General features: G+C 43.3%; 1 protein-coding gene across 8 annotated transcripts in view; it reads right to left on the reverse strand.

Moving 5' to 3' along the window:
• The window catches only part of MACF1 (microtubule-actin crosslinking factor 1), a 340,530-nt gene that overhangs the window by 188,186 nt on the left and 134,376 nt on the right, over window positions 1-17,968 (reverse strand). For all 8 annotated transcript variants that reach the window (XM_027537746.1, XM_027537756.1, XM_027537747.1 and 5 more), the window contains 3 exons: window positions 11,605-11,694; window positions 6,941-7,018; window positions 3,171-3,263 (listed from right to left, as the gene is read on the reverse strand). In XM_027537746.1, the coding sequence (XP_027393547.1) occupies window positions 3,171-3,263; window positions 6,941-7,018; window positions 11,605-11,694 (261 nt within the window). The remainder of the gene's footprint in view (window positions 1-3,170; window positions 3,264-6,940; window positions 7,019-11,604; window positions 11,695-17,968) is intronic.

The raw sequence follows: 17,968 nt of genomic DNA on the forward strand, positions 1-17,968 counted from the left end.
TCTAATTCTAAATATCAATTAGAAACATTATAAATTCTTGACTTTTTCTTACAAGACAAATACAAATGTTGGCTAGTTTTGTCCACAGAAAACACCCAGAAAGAGTGACCAACCCAAGAAGCACTCAGACTGTTGTCAATAAAGAATTTCAGTTCCTTGGAGAAGCTGCTAATCCCGGGCCTGAAACAGGAAATATACAAAAAGTATCTGGAACAGCTCTTCATACAAGAAATAGAGGACATTATCAAAGACTATATGGATCATGAGGAAGGACTCAGGGTCAATGTGAAAAAACTCACTGGCCAGAGGAGGAGCTGAATACTATGAAGAATGACAGCTATATTTAACTGGAACACATTTAAGTCTGGTAGAAATCCATGAGTCACAGTGTTGCTAAGGGAAGATGAGTATCAGCAATGAAACTTTCATCCGTCTTACGGAGAATCTGAAGAGAATCAACTAATTATTTTGAAAACTGGTGAAACAGAGGGCAATATAAAAGCATTTATCTTTTTATCTTCCCTTTCCTAAAGGAACTATCTCTCAGAGTAATTGATGAGGTAAAGTTCTGCTTTAGAAAAAAATTTCAGAATTTTGAGTACCGCCATGTTGCAACTTCTAATGAAACAATGAAACAGTAGCTGTTAAACTTTTAGGTGAAGGGATAATGGGGAAAGCCTCTACAAGGAATGATCAGGCTGGTCACACCTGAACCCACTAATCAAGCTTAACATGATGAAAAGACAGACAGCAGACATTCTGATGTGCATTCTGATGTGCAACACCACCATCCTTGCCCTGCCCCAGCACAAAAAAGGGAACCTTAGTATGATTCAGCCTCAGGTCTAGATCCAAAGCACCAGTTTACAGACAATACAGAAGGATGGAGGAGACTGTTAGAAAACATCCAGAGACGCCACCAGCATCTTTCCATAAACTGCACAGGACAAAAGACCGATTTCTTTAACAAACAGTTAAGGGGACAAAAAGAGGAGAAGAGAAGTTTAATGCAATGTGTGGACTTTGGATTCAAACAAGCCATTTTTAAAATGAGATAATTGGGGAAATCTAAACACTGCTTAGATATTCAATGATTTTAAGAAATCACTGATTTTTACAGTGCTATAATTTTGTGCTTTGCTTAAATGAAGAACCTTTCAGAGATACATACTGAAACACTTGCAGATGAAATTATATGATGTCTGGGACTCCTTTCAAAATAACCTACTGGAGGGTTTGATGAATGGATCAGGAAACAGACAGTGTAACGCTGCCCATGAGTTAGTGACTGGTGAGCTACGTGATGAGTATATGGTAGTTCTATACGATTTTCTCTGCATTTATAAATGTTTGAAAATTTTCATAAAATTTTAAAGAGAGAGAATTCTAGAACATTTTCTTAATGGCATATTCAGTTAAGGAACATTATCCCCATATCTTCTGTCCCAGGAAAAGTTTAACTAGCCAATTCAGTTTTCATTCCTTGGCCCCTGAATTTCCCTTCTGTTGAGTGAGTGAGTTAGTTGCAGTCAGGAGAAAGGGAGACACAGCAGACAGATTCCTCTTACCTCACAGCTACAGGATAGCATTGGTGTCTCAAAGTGAAAGGTGGTTTGTGGCATACAAACAACCAAAAAGATTCCTCTAAAACAGCCCGCTGTTCATAAGAGTGCCAAGGGGATAACGCTATGAAAACTCAACAAAGTTCTTGTTCCAACCCTGCCAAGGCACACTTGCCAAATTCATGTTCCTGGTTATCCCTATATCCGAAGCATGCCTGAGGACACCCTGTGGTTCCACAAAAACACGTGTTACCTCCACGCTTTCCTAAGCCTACTTATGCTGCAGATTGTCAGCAGCAGCTCCAAACCAGAGCCCCAAGAAATTATAATCCCTGAGTTCTCAGAAGTTCTCAGATTCTCAGGAATTCTGGGACACCTGATGTTCTGCATTCACCCAGGAGGTGGCGCTGACTCCCCAACTGGGACATCACAGCCACACTGACCTTGGAGGCAGCGCCTTGAGTGAGGTATTTATAAAAGCCTTCTTTTCCCACCTGCTCAAGAAGTGATCCCTGTCATCTATTAGCCTTGCATACAGCAGTTGGGTATTCGAGAGTTGTCTGAGAAATAGTTTTGTTAAGTTGAGCTAACGTGATTCAAGATAGTCTTTTTTATAAAAATAGGGCTGTGACTTTCCAATAGTATCTAGACTTGAAGAGGATTTGCCTTAGGGAGGAGGAACAGGAAGGCTGTGTGACCATGTGAACACTACCAAGATGCCACTGTTCTTGGGTGTGATGGATGCTACAAGATTGTGTTTACAAGCACATATACCAAGGTGCTTGCTATGAACTGAATGTTTGTGTCCCCTCGAAACTCATATATTGAAGCCATAATAGCCCTGATGTGATGCTATCTGAAGGTGCGGTCTTTTAAGAGGTAATTAGGTTTAGATGAGGTCAGGAGAGTGGAGTCTCCATAATGGGATTAATGCCCTTATAAAAAGTTGAAGGGACATGAGATCTCTTTCTGTGCATGCATGCCCCAAGGAAAGGTCACCTAAGGATATAACCAGGAAGAGGGCCCTCACCAAGGAGCCAACCATGCTAGCACCCTGATCTCAGACTTCAGCCTACAGAACTATGAGAAGCGAATGCTTGCTGCAAACCACCCAGCCTGCGGTGTTTCACTACAGCAGCCCAACCTGACTAAGACAGTGCTACAATTAACCAGGCTTGTTTAAGATCATTAGAGACGAAGAAAAGGCTACATCAAAGCAGGATTATAAGGCTTCACTCCACCCTTCCTGAGCAACAAATCCAACATCTCTCCTCATCCCTCACATTCTGAGTCCCCAGAGAGCCAGTTTTGACTCAGCTGAGCAGACTGCTAATAACCAGATTGTCAGTGCCAAAGCCACAGCATAAACAGGTGAAAAATCCCCCTTCATCATGCAAATGATGAGGAAGTTCTTGGTTTACACTGCAACAGCGTTGCCTCCAGGCCAATGCTCCTCTTCCTTCAGAGCTCCTGCTCTGCCCCACTCCCTCATTCACTGACAAATACAGAGAAGGAAGGCTCAGTGTGCCCGTGGAAAGCAGAGCAATCTCTAGCTCTGTCCAGGCCATGTCCAAACTGAGCACCAGGACCCCAGACCACAGACCCTACCTGGAAGTGCAAGATAATGGTCCAGATCAGGCCGAGGGTCAGCTTGGGGTTGCCATCTGTGATGTCGTCGTTGCGAATATTCACTAGTTTCACCTGAAAAAGAAACGAAAGCTGGTCTGAGAGCTCTGCAACTTTGTTTTGATTTCATTTTTTATAGATTTTCATTATTCATACGCAGTTAATTTTTTTTTTTTTTTTTTTTTTGGTGTACAGCTTGAGTTTTCACTATGTATAGATTTGTGTTAACAACCACTATAATCAGGGTAACAAAACAGGAGCATCAACCCCAAAAGGTGGGACTTTGTGCAGTTAAATCCTGCCTTCACCCCTAAATCCTGGCAACCACTGATCTGTTCCCAGCGTTGCTTTACCCAGAATGTCATATAAATGGTGTCCCAGAGTATGTAATCTTCAGATCCTGCCTTTTTTGCACTCAGCACAATGGCCGTGAGATTCCCATCCACGTTGCTGCCTGGAGCAATAGCCTGCCCCTTTCCACTGTGGAGGAGTATTCCTGTATATCTGTATACCTTATACCTGTATTCTACACACAATAGTTATCCACTCCTCTACTGAAGGAATCTGGGTTGTTTCCATGTTGGGGCAGTTATGAATAAAGCTCTTATATTCGTGTACAGTTTTTTTGTGTGAGAACATGTTTTCATTTCTCTAGGGTAAATTCCTAGGAGTGGGACTGCTGGGTCATATGGTATACGTTTAGCTTTGTAAGAAACTGCCAACAATTTTCCAGCATGATTGTACCATTTTGCAATCCCACCAGCAAAGCAATTTCGCAAGCACTTGCTATTGTGAGCTGCTTTTTAATTAAGTCTTCCCAGTCCTTTTTCTTCTCTCTTTCTTATTTTTTCAAGGTTGTGAGAGAGAGAGAGATCTGTCTCCTGTCCCTCACCGGTCTCTGGCCTGTCCCACCTATTCCCCTCCTCCCACAGCACCTGCCTTACTCCTAAAATCTCATTCCAGCAACACGATGTACACAGACACACAGGTCCTTCCCCCACCAGGGTGACCAACCATCCCTGTGTGCTGGAGACTGAGGGATTTCCTGGGACAGGGGCCTTTCAGAGTGTCCTAGGAAAACCAGCCTATTTCCACCTCCACCCCGTGAGTCTCTGTCATACCCTCACGGAGCTCCTGACAACCGTGACAACTGCCCTGAAGCTGCCCTTCCTTTGTCTCTTCATCTGAACCGAAACCTTCATGTACTCAAGACCTCAAGCAGCATCCTCACTTCTCCTTACACTATGGTGACTGGTGCTGTAGACTGAATGCTGTGTCCCTCCAAAATTCATAGGTTAAATCCTAACACCCAATCCGAAGGTATCTGGAGGTGGGACCTTTTCGGGGTGACGGAGGAGCCTGGTAGGCTGCAGTCCATGGGGTCGCGAAGAGTTGGGCACGACTGAGCGACTTCACTTTGACTTTTCACTTTCATGCATTGGAGAAGGAAATGGCAACCCACTCCAGTGTTCTTGCCTGGAGAATCCCAGGGACGGGGGAGCCTGGTGGGCTGCTGTCTATGGGGTCGCACAGAGTCGGACACGACTGAAGCGACCTAGCAGCAGCAGCAGGTCTTAAGGGAATGGGATTAGTATCTTTATAAAAGAGACCCAGAAAGCTCCCTTGACCTTCCCATCACATGAGGACACTGCTAAAAGCAGTCTCGGAACCAGGACCTCACCAGACACCAAATCTGCCTCCCTCTTGGACTTCTGCAGAACTATGAGAAATGAATTTCTACTGTTTATAAGCCATCCGGGCCACGATATTTTGATACAGCAGCCTGAATGACCAAGACACTGGGCAAGTTCTTCCCCTTTCCTGTATCTCTGTCTCCTCTTCTGTACACTGGGAGCAGGAGGCTCTGCTTCCTGCCTCAGTGCAGGTCTTCTCATCACTCACGGCCCACAGCTGGCAGGCTGGCAGCATCAGCCAAGTCCAGTTCCCCCGCCCCACCTCCAGCAGCTTTCCCCGTGGATTCTGAATACCTCCTTAGCCAAGCCACCTTCCAGTGTCTGCCAATCCATTCCTTGGAGACCTCACACCTAACTCCTACCCTCCCTACCTCATCTTCTGCCATCTTTCTTGGCAATTTTGGCATCACCTCGATGAGCCAGGTGCCGTCCCGTCTGTATAACTCGTCTGCCTTCCCACTTCAGATGACTTTCATTTCGCTCTGCTTTGGACACTTGCACAGCGACAACCTCACCATCACCGAGAACTGCTCCAGGGTTCCTTCTGCCCTTCTCTGTGTCCACGGTTCATGGCTCACACTTTTATTATATCCTAGTAACCAATCTACTCTCCATCCTTATTGAGGCTTCTAGCTAATCAATCCTTTTCAATTTACCTTGACCATTAAGGCCCTCTCTGGTTTTCTCTAACTCTACACACAGACATTCCAAGGATGCTTTCTCTAGTCCCCTGAACACTTCAACCTCTAATTCTCCTACCACTGATTTCAACAAATATTTATTAAGTGTCAATTATGGACCATTCATTACGACAGGTGATGAAGATAAAAAGGTTAAGTAAGATCACATTCTCTGTCCCCACGGGCCTACAAAGCATTACAGCAAACAAAGAAATAATAATAAAGTCATAAGTATTATGTTAGAAGCAAACGGCTATGGGAGTGCATAGAAAGAGAATTTCCCAAGTTAATGAGAATTACTGCTAAGAGCGGCAAACATGAACTAACTCCGAAAATACGCACACCACGTCATGTCGCCGTGAGCAGAGCTGGTGCCTGGCAACTGTGGCTATACCAGATCTTTCCAAACAGCTCCCTAGGCAGATGAACTCTGACTCCCTCATCCATCCACTTTCCTCCCCTCCACAAACCTTCTCTGTATTTTTATCCCTCCTGCCTTCCTCCTCACTGTACCTCAGAAGAGGCATTTTTCCTTTCCTTTTCAAAGAAGTTACATCAGCTGTGCTCTGGATCTCATCCCTCAATCGCTGGACTTGGTTCCATCAATTAGGGAGTCAAGGGAAGAAGGACGGTGTGTAGAGAGCAGCATGAAAGGAGCATTTAAAGTGCCCAGGAGGCCTGGGTGGGAGTCCCAGGTGCTCTCTCACTTCTGTGACTAGGGCAGGTCATTTCTCAGTTTCCGTTCGTAGGAAATGAAAAGGCTGGACTAGCGATCTCCAAGGCGCCTTCCAGGGCTACTCTGCTCTGAGCCATACTCCTCACTCTCATTCTGTTCTGTTCTCTTCACTAGCTTCTCCTATGTCTAAAAGTGTGCTTCTGTCTTCCTTCCTTCCTATCTAGGGTGGGAACAGATTCTTTACTAAACACTGCTCTGCTCTGTTGAGCCTGGTCTCTGAGGTCACCAATGCTGCACAGCTGAGAGCTTCCCCTCCAGCCCCACGCGCCATTCAACCAGCCTGACATCCCCTCATCCAGTTCTCATGATGATGAAGCACTCTGGTGTCCCCTCTCCTGGATGATGTACCTTTTCCCATCTTCTTTGCCGGTTTATTTCTCATCTTCCCTTTGGCCTCCACCTGAGTGGAGGTGAGTCAATCTTTCGCATCTTGCTTTTCTTTAAGACTTTCCCTCTAAGACAGGCCACACAGTCTTTGTAAGATTTGTTCAGACACAATACAGCTGCTCACTAGCAAGCAAGACTCAGAACTGTATCAGTTGGATTTACTGAAGGCTTACCAGGGGCAATGAGAACATCCCTGAACAGGGACCCGACGCCAACTTTCCCTGGCAGAGTGGGGGACACACGGGACGCTCTTACCTGTCGCTGCTTTAGGAAGTCCAGGGCAATCTGCACGTTCTGCAGCCTGTGAAAACGCATCCTGCCCTTCTCCCGGGGCTGCAAACAAACAAACAAAAGGGATGTTTGTTTCCGTGACACCAATTTACCCACGCAGATCCCTTTCTGCTTTCATTTCAAGAACTAAAAGACCACAAAGAGTTCCCACGACTGAAGCCAGGCGTGGGAGCGTCACACAAAGCACCCCTCCAGGCAGGACCTGTGTGAGTTTTCACCATGCTCGCTGAGGCCCCCAAACGCCTCGTTTACCACTCAGATCCCCGTGAACACACGGCACGTTTGAATGCAAATGCTGAAGCAGTGCCGCAGCTTCTCTACAGGTTCCTCTGCAGCCATATGTGGCAGAACTCGATTCTGGATGTGAGGTTAATGCAAACAAAGATTTGGCTCTATGGCTCCCAGAACCACAGTTAAATGTTACAGTAAGCAAAGGGTAAAAGGCCTAATTACAGGTTGCTCAGTAATGGACAGTGCCAACCATATTACAACCTGGCAAAAGAAACTACAGGTAGTCAATTTTACACTAGGGAATGAGAAGTTACACATGCTCAGTAAGTGAAAAAATCTAAAATGGAAGGCAGGAGTCAAGAAGCAGCCTATTTCCTAGGAAGACAAAGTAGGAAAGCCACCTTTTACTCCAGTTTGAAATACCCAGAGCAAACAAGACCTCGATGGTGTAGGGTTCTTCAACACAGAACTCCAAAGAAAGGTATTTCCTGCCAGCCGCTCAATCCTGGATGTCACACGAGCCACAGTGGAGAGCCCACCTCCACCCAGCGCCTCTGGTGTCGCTCCACCCAGGTGGGTGTCGCCAGCGCCCACCTCCCGGATCCAAGGCTCAAGTCCTATCTATCCAAAAGTGTGTGGAAGCTGTTTCTCCAGTGAGCACAGGCAGGGATGGCTATCTACGTCTGGAGTGTCTTCTCCTGCTTACTTTCCAATGGTTCCCCCCTCCAGTACAATTGGGACTAAGACATCACTCTCACTAGATCATACCCAATTCATTTATAAATATCAAAAATAAATATCAAAATGTTACTAACTAAAGGCCAATAAAATACAAGGTAGCTCTGTTGTGGGCACCTGCACAGAGGAAACACTGCCCCAGGTTGATGGGCAAAAAGTAACCCGACACGTGGAGGGACGGGGTGGAAGCATCTCTGAGGGGGTCCCTCAATCCTTCTAAGCAAAACTTCCAAACCAGGGTAATTGACAGAGTAGGTGAGGCCTCTCTGTGCAATAGGATAACTTTGTAAGTTAGAGTGTTAGGAAAAACCTTCTTAGTAAGAATCTCTTCTCAGTCATTCCAGCTGAACTAATTGTGAATATGGCTTAGAAGATGACAGAGCCTGTGAAACCGAAGATGCTAAGGCAATTGGAGGGGAGATCAATGAGATGAAAAGATGACTTTAAGAGGACAGGGAATGGGGACACTGCCTGATCTCTATTTCCGGAGAAAAATCACAGGCTGTAATTAGGGTCTGCAAGCAGAAAATGGCCCTCCTACACACTCTAATCTTTACGCCTAAGTACTCCCCACCAAAAATACCCTTGAGAACATGCAAGTTAAATCTCTGTCCTCTATAGCAACTAGAGATGTTATTGACGAAGGCAGAGTATCCCCATGCAGTGAGTGGTTTGCAAACAACAGGCTCTTTTGAAAACAAATGACACGCTGTGTGCTGAGAACCTGGAAGCCAGAGAGGTGGCGAGCAAGTCTCCGTTAGTCTGGAGTGTGGAGTCAGAAGGAGCAACTGACATGCTGTCAACTAAGCTTTCCACAGTTCTGCAATCTAGACTCAGACAACACAGCAAGGCCACCAGAAAGGCATGGGTCTCCAGTCACAACCGGACTTGACGCTGCCAAACATCATTATTCTTTTTGTGCCAGCTACTCGCAGATAAGCAAAACAATTCCCACCCTGGGATCATCTAACAGTGGCACGAGGCACAATTAGTTTTAACCACTTTCTTTGGGACCCAAATTCCCAGGTGGACAGGGAAGAAGGCAATTGGTAAGTGAGCTGCTTGGGGACCTAGAGAACCCCAAACCCTCTGATGGCCCTGCAGCGCCGTCTGGGATGCTGGTGTCCCCAGGAGGACCTACGACATCATCATCATCTTCCTCCTCCTGCTCCTCGCTGTTTGCACGGCGCCAGGAGGGCATGCTCACCAGGCGGAGGGTCTTCAGCCCTGCCGGCTCCTTTGGCCACCAACCAAGGCAGAGACGTGACAGAGTTAGCAGGAAATTCACAACACATAAATGAAAAGGAAATGAACGCAGGAAAAAAAAAAGATGAAAATAAATATGAAAATACCCTCCCACCTCCACAAAAATGCAAAACAAAATTAAGACCAGAACAGATGGTTATACTGAACACTTCTTATGTTCAAACACAGCTTTAACTCTCCACAGGCCATCCATTCTCCCTACTTTTGTGAATCAAGTAAGGGAGAATGCATGATGAAAATATGCATATGAAAGAGATATTTGGGTGGTTTCTGGTGAAAAGATGATTATTTTACAACTATCTCCATAAACACCTGTAGGTCTTCAAAGGCTAGGGAAAGAAATCAGATAGGAGTGGCTTTAACCTGTTTTGTAAGCAATATCACTGAAAAGGATCACTTTTCAATATAAAATCACTACAAGTTCATCAAATATACCAGCCAAATTGCCCAAAATATAATTTCGTGAGCACTTTTAAGTCCAACACAGTGAAAGTAAAATTCTGATTACTTAGGAGATTTATAAATGAGGGCCAGAGAAGAACTAGAATTCATATGTACTGGCTATGTCAACAAAAGCATCTGTCAATTTTAGGCCATTAAAAATTATTATTTTAAAAAAAAAAAGAAAAGAAACCAAAACAAAGGACCCCAGGAAAGCCAAGCTCAATCCTGGAAGAAGCTGACTATTACTTAGGGAGAGAAATCTAACGTGTCAAATCCTGCTCTAGAATTCACCAAAGAGAGTGTGCCGGCTCCCTCCATAGATTGCTTGAGCCGTGCTCCTCTCCAGGGCGCACCTCTCACAGGTGTCTCCACACTCAGCCCTGGCCTTTTCTAAACGAAAAAGCATGCTGTCTATAACACTCTAGACAGAGCAGGAGCTGCACAGAATCACAGGCTCAAGTTAGGCTCCCACATGTGAAACAACGAGCCCATGGTGAGGCCACGCTGATCCCTTCAACAAAGTGAGGACAAGAGCTGATAAGCCAAGAGGTTTGGACAGGCTTTGTCCTCAGACAGGTAACTGTTTCCATAAGCCACATTTAATACATATGGGGAGGATGCAGGCCTATCTAATTATCCAAGGAGCCCAGATGTACAGCATCTGGGGCTATGCTCAGACATCAACTTCAGCTCTTCTTCAAACCTGTGACAGACAATGAATTCCAGAAGGGAGGAAGTTAGGCCGTTTGGGAAACAATGACTCTAAACACCTGGGCTTTTACATGTAAATCTCAGCTCTTTGTTGAATATAGAAAATAAAGTAATTCACAGTAGAAGGAAAAATAGGAGGAATCTGTGTAGACTAGAAATAACATTGTAGGAAGAAAAACACGCCTTATTAAAAAATCTTAAAGCGAGAATCTACTATTCCTGAAATACTAGCATGTATAAATAGATAAAGAACAAGGAGAAATCATGCAAATATAAAAGTAATAGAACCAATACCGGATTCCATCAAGAAAGTAGAATTTTTTTAAAAGAATTAAAAAAAAGAAATAAGAATATATGACAAATCAGGTTAAATTAAAATGAACTTATATCATTTGTGGCATCTGGTCCCATCACTACATGGGAAATAGATGGGGAAACAGAGGAAACAGTGTCAGACTTTATTTTTCTGGGCTCCAAAATCACTGCAGATGGTGACTGCAGCCATGAAATTAAAAGACATTTACTCCTTGGAAGGAAAGTTATAACCAACCTAGATAGCATATTCAAAAGCAGAGACATTACTTTGCCAACAAAGGTCCGTCTAGTCAAGGCTATGATTTTTCCAGTGATCATGTACGGATGTGAGAGTTGGACTATGAAGAAAGCTGAGAGCCGAAGAATTGATGCTTTTGAACTGTGGTGTTGGAGAAGACTCTTGAGAGTCCCTTGGACTGCAAGGAGATCCAACCAGTCCATTCTAAAGGAGATCAGCCCTAGGTGTTCTTTGGAAGGAATGATGCTAAAGCTGATACTCCAGTACTTTGGCCACCTCATGCAAAGAGTTGACTCAATGGAAAAGACTCTGATGCTGGGAGGGATTGGGGGCAGGAGGAGAAGGGGACGACAGAGGATGAGATGGCTGGATGGCATCACTGACTCGATGGACATGAGTCTGAGTGAACTCCGGGAGATGGTGATGGACAGGGAGGCCTGGTGTGCTGCGATTCATGGGGTCGCAAAGAGTTGGACACAACTGAGCGACTGAACTGAACTGAATTGGTATCATTTGTAAAGCATTAAGTCTGAGTTAGAAATAAAGTCCAGCAATCACCTCTTCTACTTTTTCCTCCCATGTAACAGAAGTGACAGCCACCTCCCCAGCACTCAACACGATGGACCTATATCATTAATAGGGCCACACCTGGGAAGTCACCCATTAGGAGGAGAGAGAAGCTCACCAGTTTGATGCCCGAGAGGACCTCCAGCAGAGAGATCAGGTTATGGCCATCCCGCAGGTCTTCATAAAGGTCATTTATGTGCTTGCGGACCTGGGTGTGAGAGCAAAACAAGACTGATTTTTATTTGATCTTGAATTATTTTATTATCCACACAAGTGCTTATGGTTCTTTGTAAACACAAATTAAATAATTTGAAACCGAAAACAATAAACAATTCAGGAATATTCAGGTTGGAATACAATACATATGAGATGGTAACACTTAACAGAGGCTTGTATGTGTTTTTTCAAATTGACGCCAGATCTATTACATACTCCAGTCAACCCTGAACAATATTCCATAAAGTTTGGCCAAGTCTTGATCATCCCGAAACATCTCAGGAATTATTATGGACAAAAATATGATACAACAGCCAGTGATGGACACATGAGACCTGTCAGAGTCAGTAAAGCCCTCCAGAGTGCTACAAAGGAAATCAAAATGCTAGACACTCAGCGTTCCATGGAGTGTAGCTTTAATTTAACCCCTTTTTTACCCAATACTTATAAATAAATAAATAGTGAATTTGAGAATTCTTTTCCTTTGGGGAAAAATAATTCTAATTTTGGAACTGAAACTATGAAAAAACAAATACCACTTTAGAAAAATGCGTGGGTAATGTCAAACACTAAATGCTTTAGATGTTATCTCACCTACCTCTAACATCTATAAGGTGGGCATTATTATACTACACATTATTATTATTATTATTATCATATTATGCCTATTTTACATATGAGGAAATGAGGCACAAAGAGGTTAAGTAACTTGCCTAAGGTCAAAACTAAGTGGAAAAACCGGCCTCAGTTTCATCTTTCTGATTTTAGCCTTTGCCATTACTACAAGGCTTTGTAATCAGCCATAATCTCATTCTATTTATTTAATCCAAACAACTGCCCTGCGAAGTCCTATTTCATAAGAGAAACTGAGGAAGCTAAGGCTCTGAGAAGTTACGGTCACACAACTTTAGGACGTGGCTAATATGACTGATTTGTTCCAAGTCTAGTGACACCTTCATTGAGTGTTGCACAAACAGAATCAGAAGACTAGTGGAAATTATAAGAAGGAAGACCCTTTACAATATACACAACTTTCTAGGCAACAAGAGAAAGGGTTACTCTAGAAGTAGTGGATTTCTAGTCACTGGAGTTTTTCAAGCAAGGGCTGGGATACTGGGATTTCTACATTCACATGGAAGCCTGAACTGTAAGTCCTTTCCAACTGTAATATTCTAGCATTCAAAACTGAGAATCTGAAAAGACAAAGACTGGAAACATCTTGGTGGACTTCCTAGAAGAGAAAGGACCTGAAGGATTCGAAAATGTTTGATAGAGAAAGAGGATGGGAAAATCACAAAAAGACACCTAAGTACGACGGTGGAAATATGAAGGATACACATGTTTGTACCTGTACATGAAGGACTAATAAGCTGACAGACAGATAACCCAATCGGAGAAAATAGTTCATCATGAGTTGAATAATACCTTTCAAATCTTTAAAGAATATTTCTTTAACTTTTTTTGTGATATTGACAATGACATGACACACTTTTTAGTTTAATCTTCAATATTAACATTTTCTCCCTCACTTTCTTAAGTTCAGACAATAAATGAAACAATACATGTAGCTCAAACTTATACCACTTATTCATGTCCATGGTGTAAATACTCTTCCCATGACCGATTTCAAGCTATTAACATAAAATCACTAAAAGCGATGTTGGGGAGAGATGTACAGTAGCACACCAATACACAGGATTTCCATCAGAAAGAGACAACAGATATAATTAACCTCAAGAGCACAGATGATAATAATGTAGTAAGTATCTAAGAAGAAATGAATTTTGAGTATTTATTACCTTCATTTTAAATATAATTTAAGTGTAAGTTTATATAATTTAACATCATCATGGCTGTGCTTAGAAAATAGCTCACAAGACTCCTGAACATTCACTATTCGGCTCTCACAAGGCCACGAAAGCTGGCTCGAACATATGGGTGGCTCTAAAATCTTAAGACTCCTCCCTCAAGTGGGTCCAAGGGTTCAAGCTTGGGGCCTGGGACAAGCACACTGCACCACTCACAGAAATTAGCAGGTCATAAGGGTTGGAAAGGGAGTTGGTTTTGACAAGTTCAATTTTAAATATGCTGAGTTTAAAACAACAGCAAAGGAGCTACAAATGGAAATGTTCTTGAAGCAGCTGGAAATACCAGAATCCAATCCGGGTCAGCTGAGAACTCAAGTTTAGAAGTCATATGCATTGAGGTGCTAGCTAAACACATGGGAAATGTTGGGCTTTCTGGGTTGGGGCAAAAAGAAAAAAACAAGAGTGCTAAGGACTGAGCCTGAGGGAATAGCCGAAATTAGAAGGCAGGAGATGGGAAAGCAATCAACAAAGGGCAGGGCGGATGGGGAAAGGCAGTGGAAGAGTCAGGCAACAAGCAAGGGAGCAACGTCGAGGAAGCGATCACCACCAGTATCCGACGCTACAGGACAAGGAGGATGAAGACTAGGAAACAGTTTTTGAGTTTTCTGACAAATCAGAGGGCTTTTGTGAGAATGATTTTCTAGAAAGTGGGGGGATGGAAGTCAGATTACAAACAGACAAATAGAAGATTTTTAAATGTCAGAAATTATTAAATACTAGATATTAAGGGTTAAGAAGAGAAGAGACAATAATGAGCGATTTATTTTTGGCAGCTAAGACCTGAATACAGGGCATAAAAATCGGGAGTGGTCAAGGAGTAATTATTTAAATAAATTATATAGGGTTGTGAACCAGATGAGATCATGTTCTCAATGGGACACCAAACACCACGGAGAGCTGAAAAGAAAAAGGAGGCACTTAAAATGCAAAGGTTAGTTTTACATCAAAGCTCCAATGTTTCCTTCTGAAAATTCCAGTTAAGTTTTATGCCTGTGAATAGTAAAGTTGAACCTTACAAGAAATTTAGATGAGAACTAGCTTACTGTGTTTCTCAGTCTTTGTGTGACTATAATAACCAAGTAACTATGAAAAACAGCAGAGAGGTCTAGACAGAAGTAATGGGGGAGGTGAGGTTTTTCCCCCTTAGAGAATATTCAGCAGAGAACAGCTGTCTATTTTTGAAGCGCACTGGACACAGCTCTGCCGAGACAAGGATAAAGAACTGGCTAACATTTGCTAGTGCTTTTACATCAGAAAAGTTTCAGATGCAGAGGTGAGATTTTGGAGGGCTCAGCTAACATACCAAGATCAGACAGCTAGTAAATGACCAGGCCAATCAAATCCAGGTCTCCCCCATTCTAGTCTTTAACTCTTTTGTACATACTGGGTTGTCTCTAAAGTTTTCCACAAATCTCAGAGAAAGTCCGGTGGACTAAGTACCAGAAATATTAGGGGCAGCCAATTAGGGCCAAGAATGCTTAGGAATCAGCCATAGGTATGCTTCTTTCCAACAATCACGCTACTCTGTTAGCAAATAAGATGAGTAAAAAACTTCAACTGTCCAGGTCCCTGCCTGTTTGTAGTCCCTGTAAAAATCACCATCAAAACTGGTTCTTTAGAAATCTCCAAGGAATATATACAAATGGCTAACAAACTCATGAGAAGATGCTCAGTATCAGTAGCCATAAAGAAAATGTAAATCAAACTACAGACAGACTCCACACTTCACACTAACTAGAATGGCTATAATCAAAAAGACAAATAATAAGTGCTGGTGAAGCTACAGAGAAACCGGAACCCTTATACACTCCTAGTGAGAATATAAAATGGTGCAGCTGCTTTGGAAAACAGCCTGATAGTTCCTTAAAAGGCTAAACACAAGTTACCATATGACTCAGTAATTCCACTCCTAGGTATATATTCAAAAGAATTAAAAACATATGTTCAGAAAAAGTAATTTGTACATGAATGAATGTTCATAGCAGCATTCTTTGTTCACATTAGCCAAAGTCTGAAAATAATCCAAATGCCTACATATTATACTATGAGCAAGAAACCAGTTACAAACAAGCACATGTTGTATGATTCCATTTACGTGAGATATTTAGAATCCGCAAACCTATAGAGACAGATAGTGAATAGACTGCTGGTTGCCTAGGGCAGGGGAAGGAATGGAGGGGTGTTTAGGGATAATGTGGAGAAGGCAATGGCACCCCACTCCAGTACTCTTGCCTGGAGAATCCCATGGATGGAGCAGCCTGGTAGGCTCCATGGGGTCGCTAGAGTCGGATACGACTGAGCGACTTCACTTGCACTTTTCACTTTCATGCACTGGAGAAGGAAATGGCAACCCACTCCAGTGTTCTTGCTTGGAGAATCCCGGGGACGGGGGAGCCTGGTGGGCTGCCATCTATGGGGTCGCACAGAGCCGGACACGACTGAAGTGACTTAGCAGTTAGGGATAATGATTAAAGGGTACAGGGTTTCTTTATGGGGAGTGAGGAAAATAAATGTTCTAAAATTGTGGTGATGGCTGCACAATTTTGAATATAATAAAAGTCATTGAACTGTATACTTTAAATGTGTGATATGTAAACTAAATCTCAACATAGCTATTTTTAAAAATTAATGAATGACTAAATTTTCAGATAAGGCCAATCCTCCCCAATCATCATGCATTCGTAAACCAAGGAAAGCTCTGCTCTCCCAATTTTTAAAAGATTGGCTTGAGGGTATGAAAAAATAAACAGCTTCCCCCAATTTCTGAGTGGCTTTAGCAAAGGGAATAAATTGCACTTAAGTGCTTGGTATCAGAATCTGAGCTCAAAGGGACTTTAAAGATGACTTAACGCTAACATTCTCAGTTTACAGAGGAGAAATGCATTGTCTAGAGAAGTTACATAACTGTGTAAAATCATTTAGGTGGAAAGTGCCAGATCACTGTCTGTTGACTCTGTGTTCACTGCTTTTTCCCTTCACAAGGCTTCCATGATGCTTGAAGGGTAGACACAACATATTAACAACATTATTAAATTATAAGAGGCTCCCCCAAAAGAACCAAGGACTGTCCCGTAGTATTCTTTGATACCTGCAGAGAGCCTGATCTGGCAAAGTTTTGCTCAAAGACTCACTCTTAAAAGAAACACAAGTAGTTCAATTTCCTTGACCCACACTATGCTGCAGAGCAAGGTATAAGTGAGAGGAGAAAGCTTTAAAGAGCAGAGTATGTTATTTACTCTCATTTATACTTATTAAGGGCTTCCCAGGTGGTGATAGTGGTGAAGAACCTGCCTGCCAATGCAGGAGACATAAGAGACGGAGTTCAATCTCTGAGTTGGGAAGATCCCCTGTAAGAGGAAATGGTAACCCACTCCAGTATTCTTACCTGGAGAATCCCACGGACAGAGGAGCCTGACAATCTACGGTCCTTAAGGTCGCACAGAGTCAGACATGACTGAAGTAACTTAGCACACATACTTATTAAAAGATACAGGGAAAATGAAAGCGAGCCTGGTAACTTCAGATGCATTTCTGAATTTATAGATTTCTCAGCCATAAAAGGGAAAATTCCATTTTGATTCAATGGCCAAATTTATCCTCCAGGAAAAGCCTAACACTAAAAAAGCAGATTATAGTTGTTGTAAGTTATTTTGTTTGGTTTTTTTGTTGCTGTTCTGGTTTTTTTTTTGGCGGGGGTGGGGGGAGGCTGGGGTCATAGACTTCTGGAGAGAACTGTGCTCAAATGCAGGGAACAAAAATGGGGGCTGGGAATCTCTGCTGAAATAAATAGAGTATGATGTGGGAGTAAAGTGTGAGGCTCCTTGCAGATAACAATTCTACGTCTCCTGTTCTGAGAGTTCCTTAAGCTTTGAGGAATCTGACAGGGATATCAGCCAACTCTGATTAACAAAGATTCTCTGAGGATGAGGATGACTGTAAAGTCTCCCAAGGGTAGCTTCACTTCACAGGCAGGCACTAATGCTCAGGGAGTAGAGAATCCAAGTTCAAATGTAGAACCGAGTCCTCCAGTGGGGGTTGGAATGCACTGAGGGTGAAATCAAGGCCTGAGAACTCAGGTCTGGGCAGAGCTGGTCACAAGCCACCACCCCACGGTCACAGCGGGCAACAAAGGCAACGCTCGGCTCCCGGGCAGCACGGCCCCATCAATCTCCTAAACCGCGCTCCACTGCCAGGCCCCTCCTGACCACAGACTGAATAAGCGAAGAGGTGTGACAGCAAATGCAGTGCTGAGGGAGCCGTGAGCTGCCTCACGTGGCTGCGGCACAGAGGCTGTGCAGGAAAGGGGGCCTGGAACCACGAGCTAGAGAGCCTCAACCGAGCAGAAGAAAATTGAGACCATCAGGAAAAACGTGGGAGTTAACTTTTGCTGGTTTTCTG

This window comes from Bos indicus x Bos taurus, chromosome 3, assembly GCF_003369695.1.
Source record: "Bos indicus x Bos taurus breed Angus x Brahman F1 hybrid chromosome 3, Bos_hybrid_MaternalHap_v2.0, whole genome shotgun sequence".
Classification (NCBI taxonomy): Eukaryota; Metazoa; Chordata; class Mammalia; order Artiodactyla; family Bovidae; genus Bos; species Bos indicus x Bos taurus.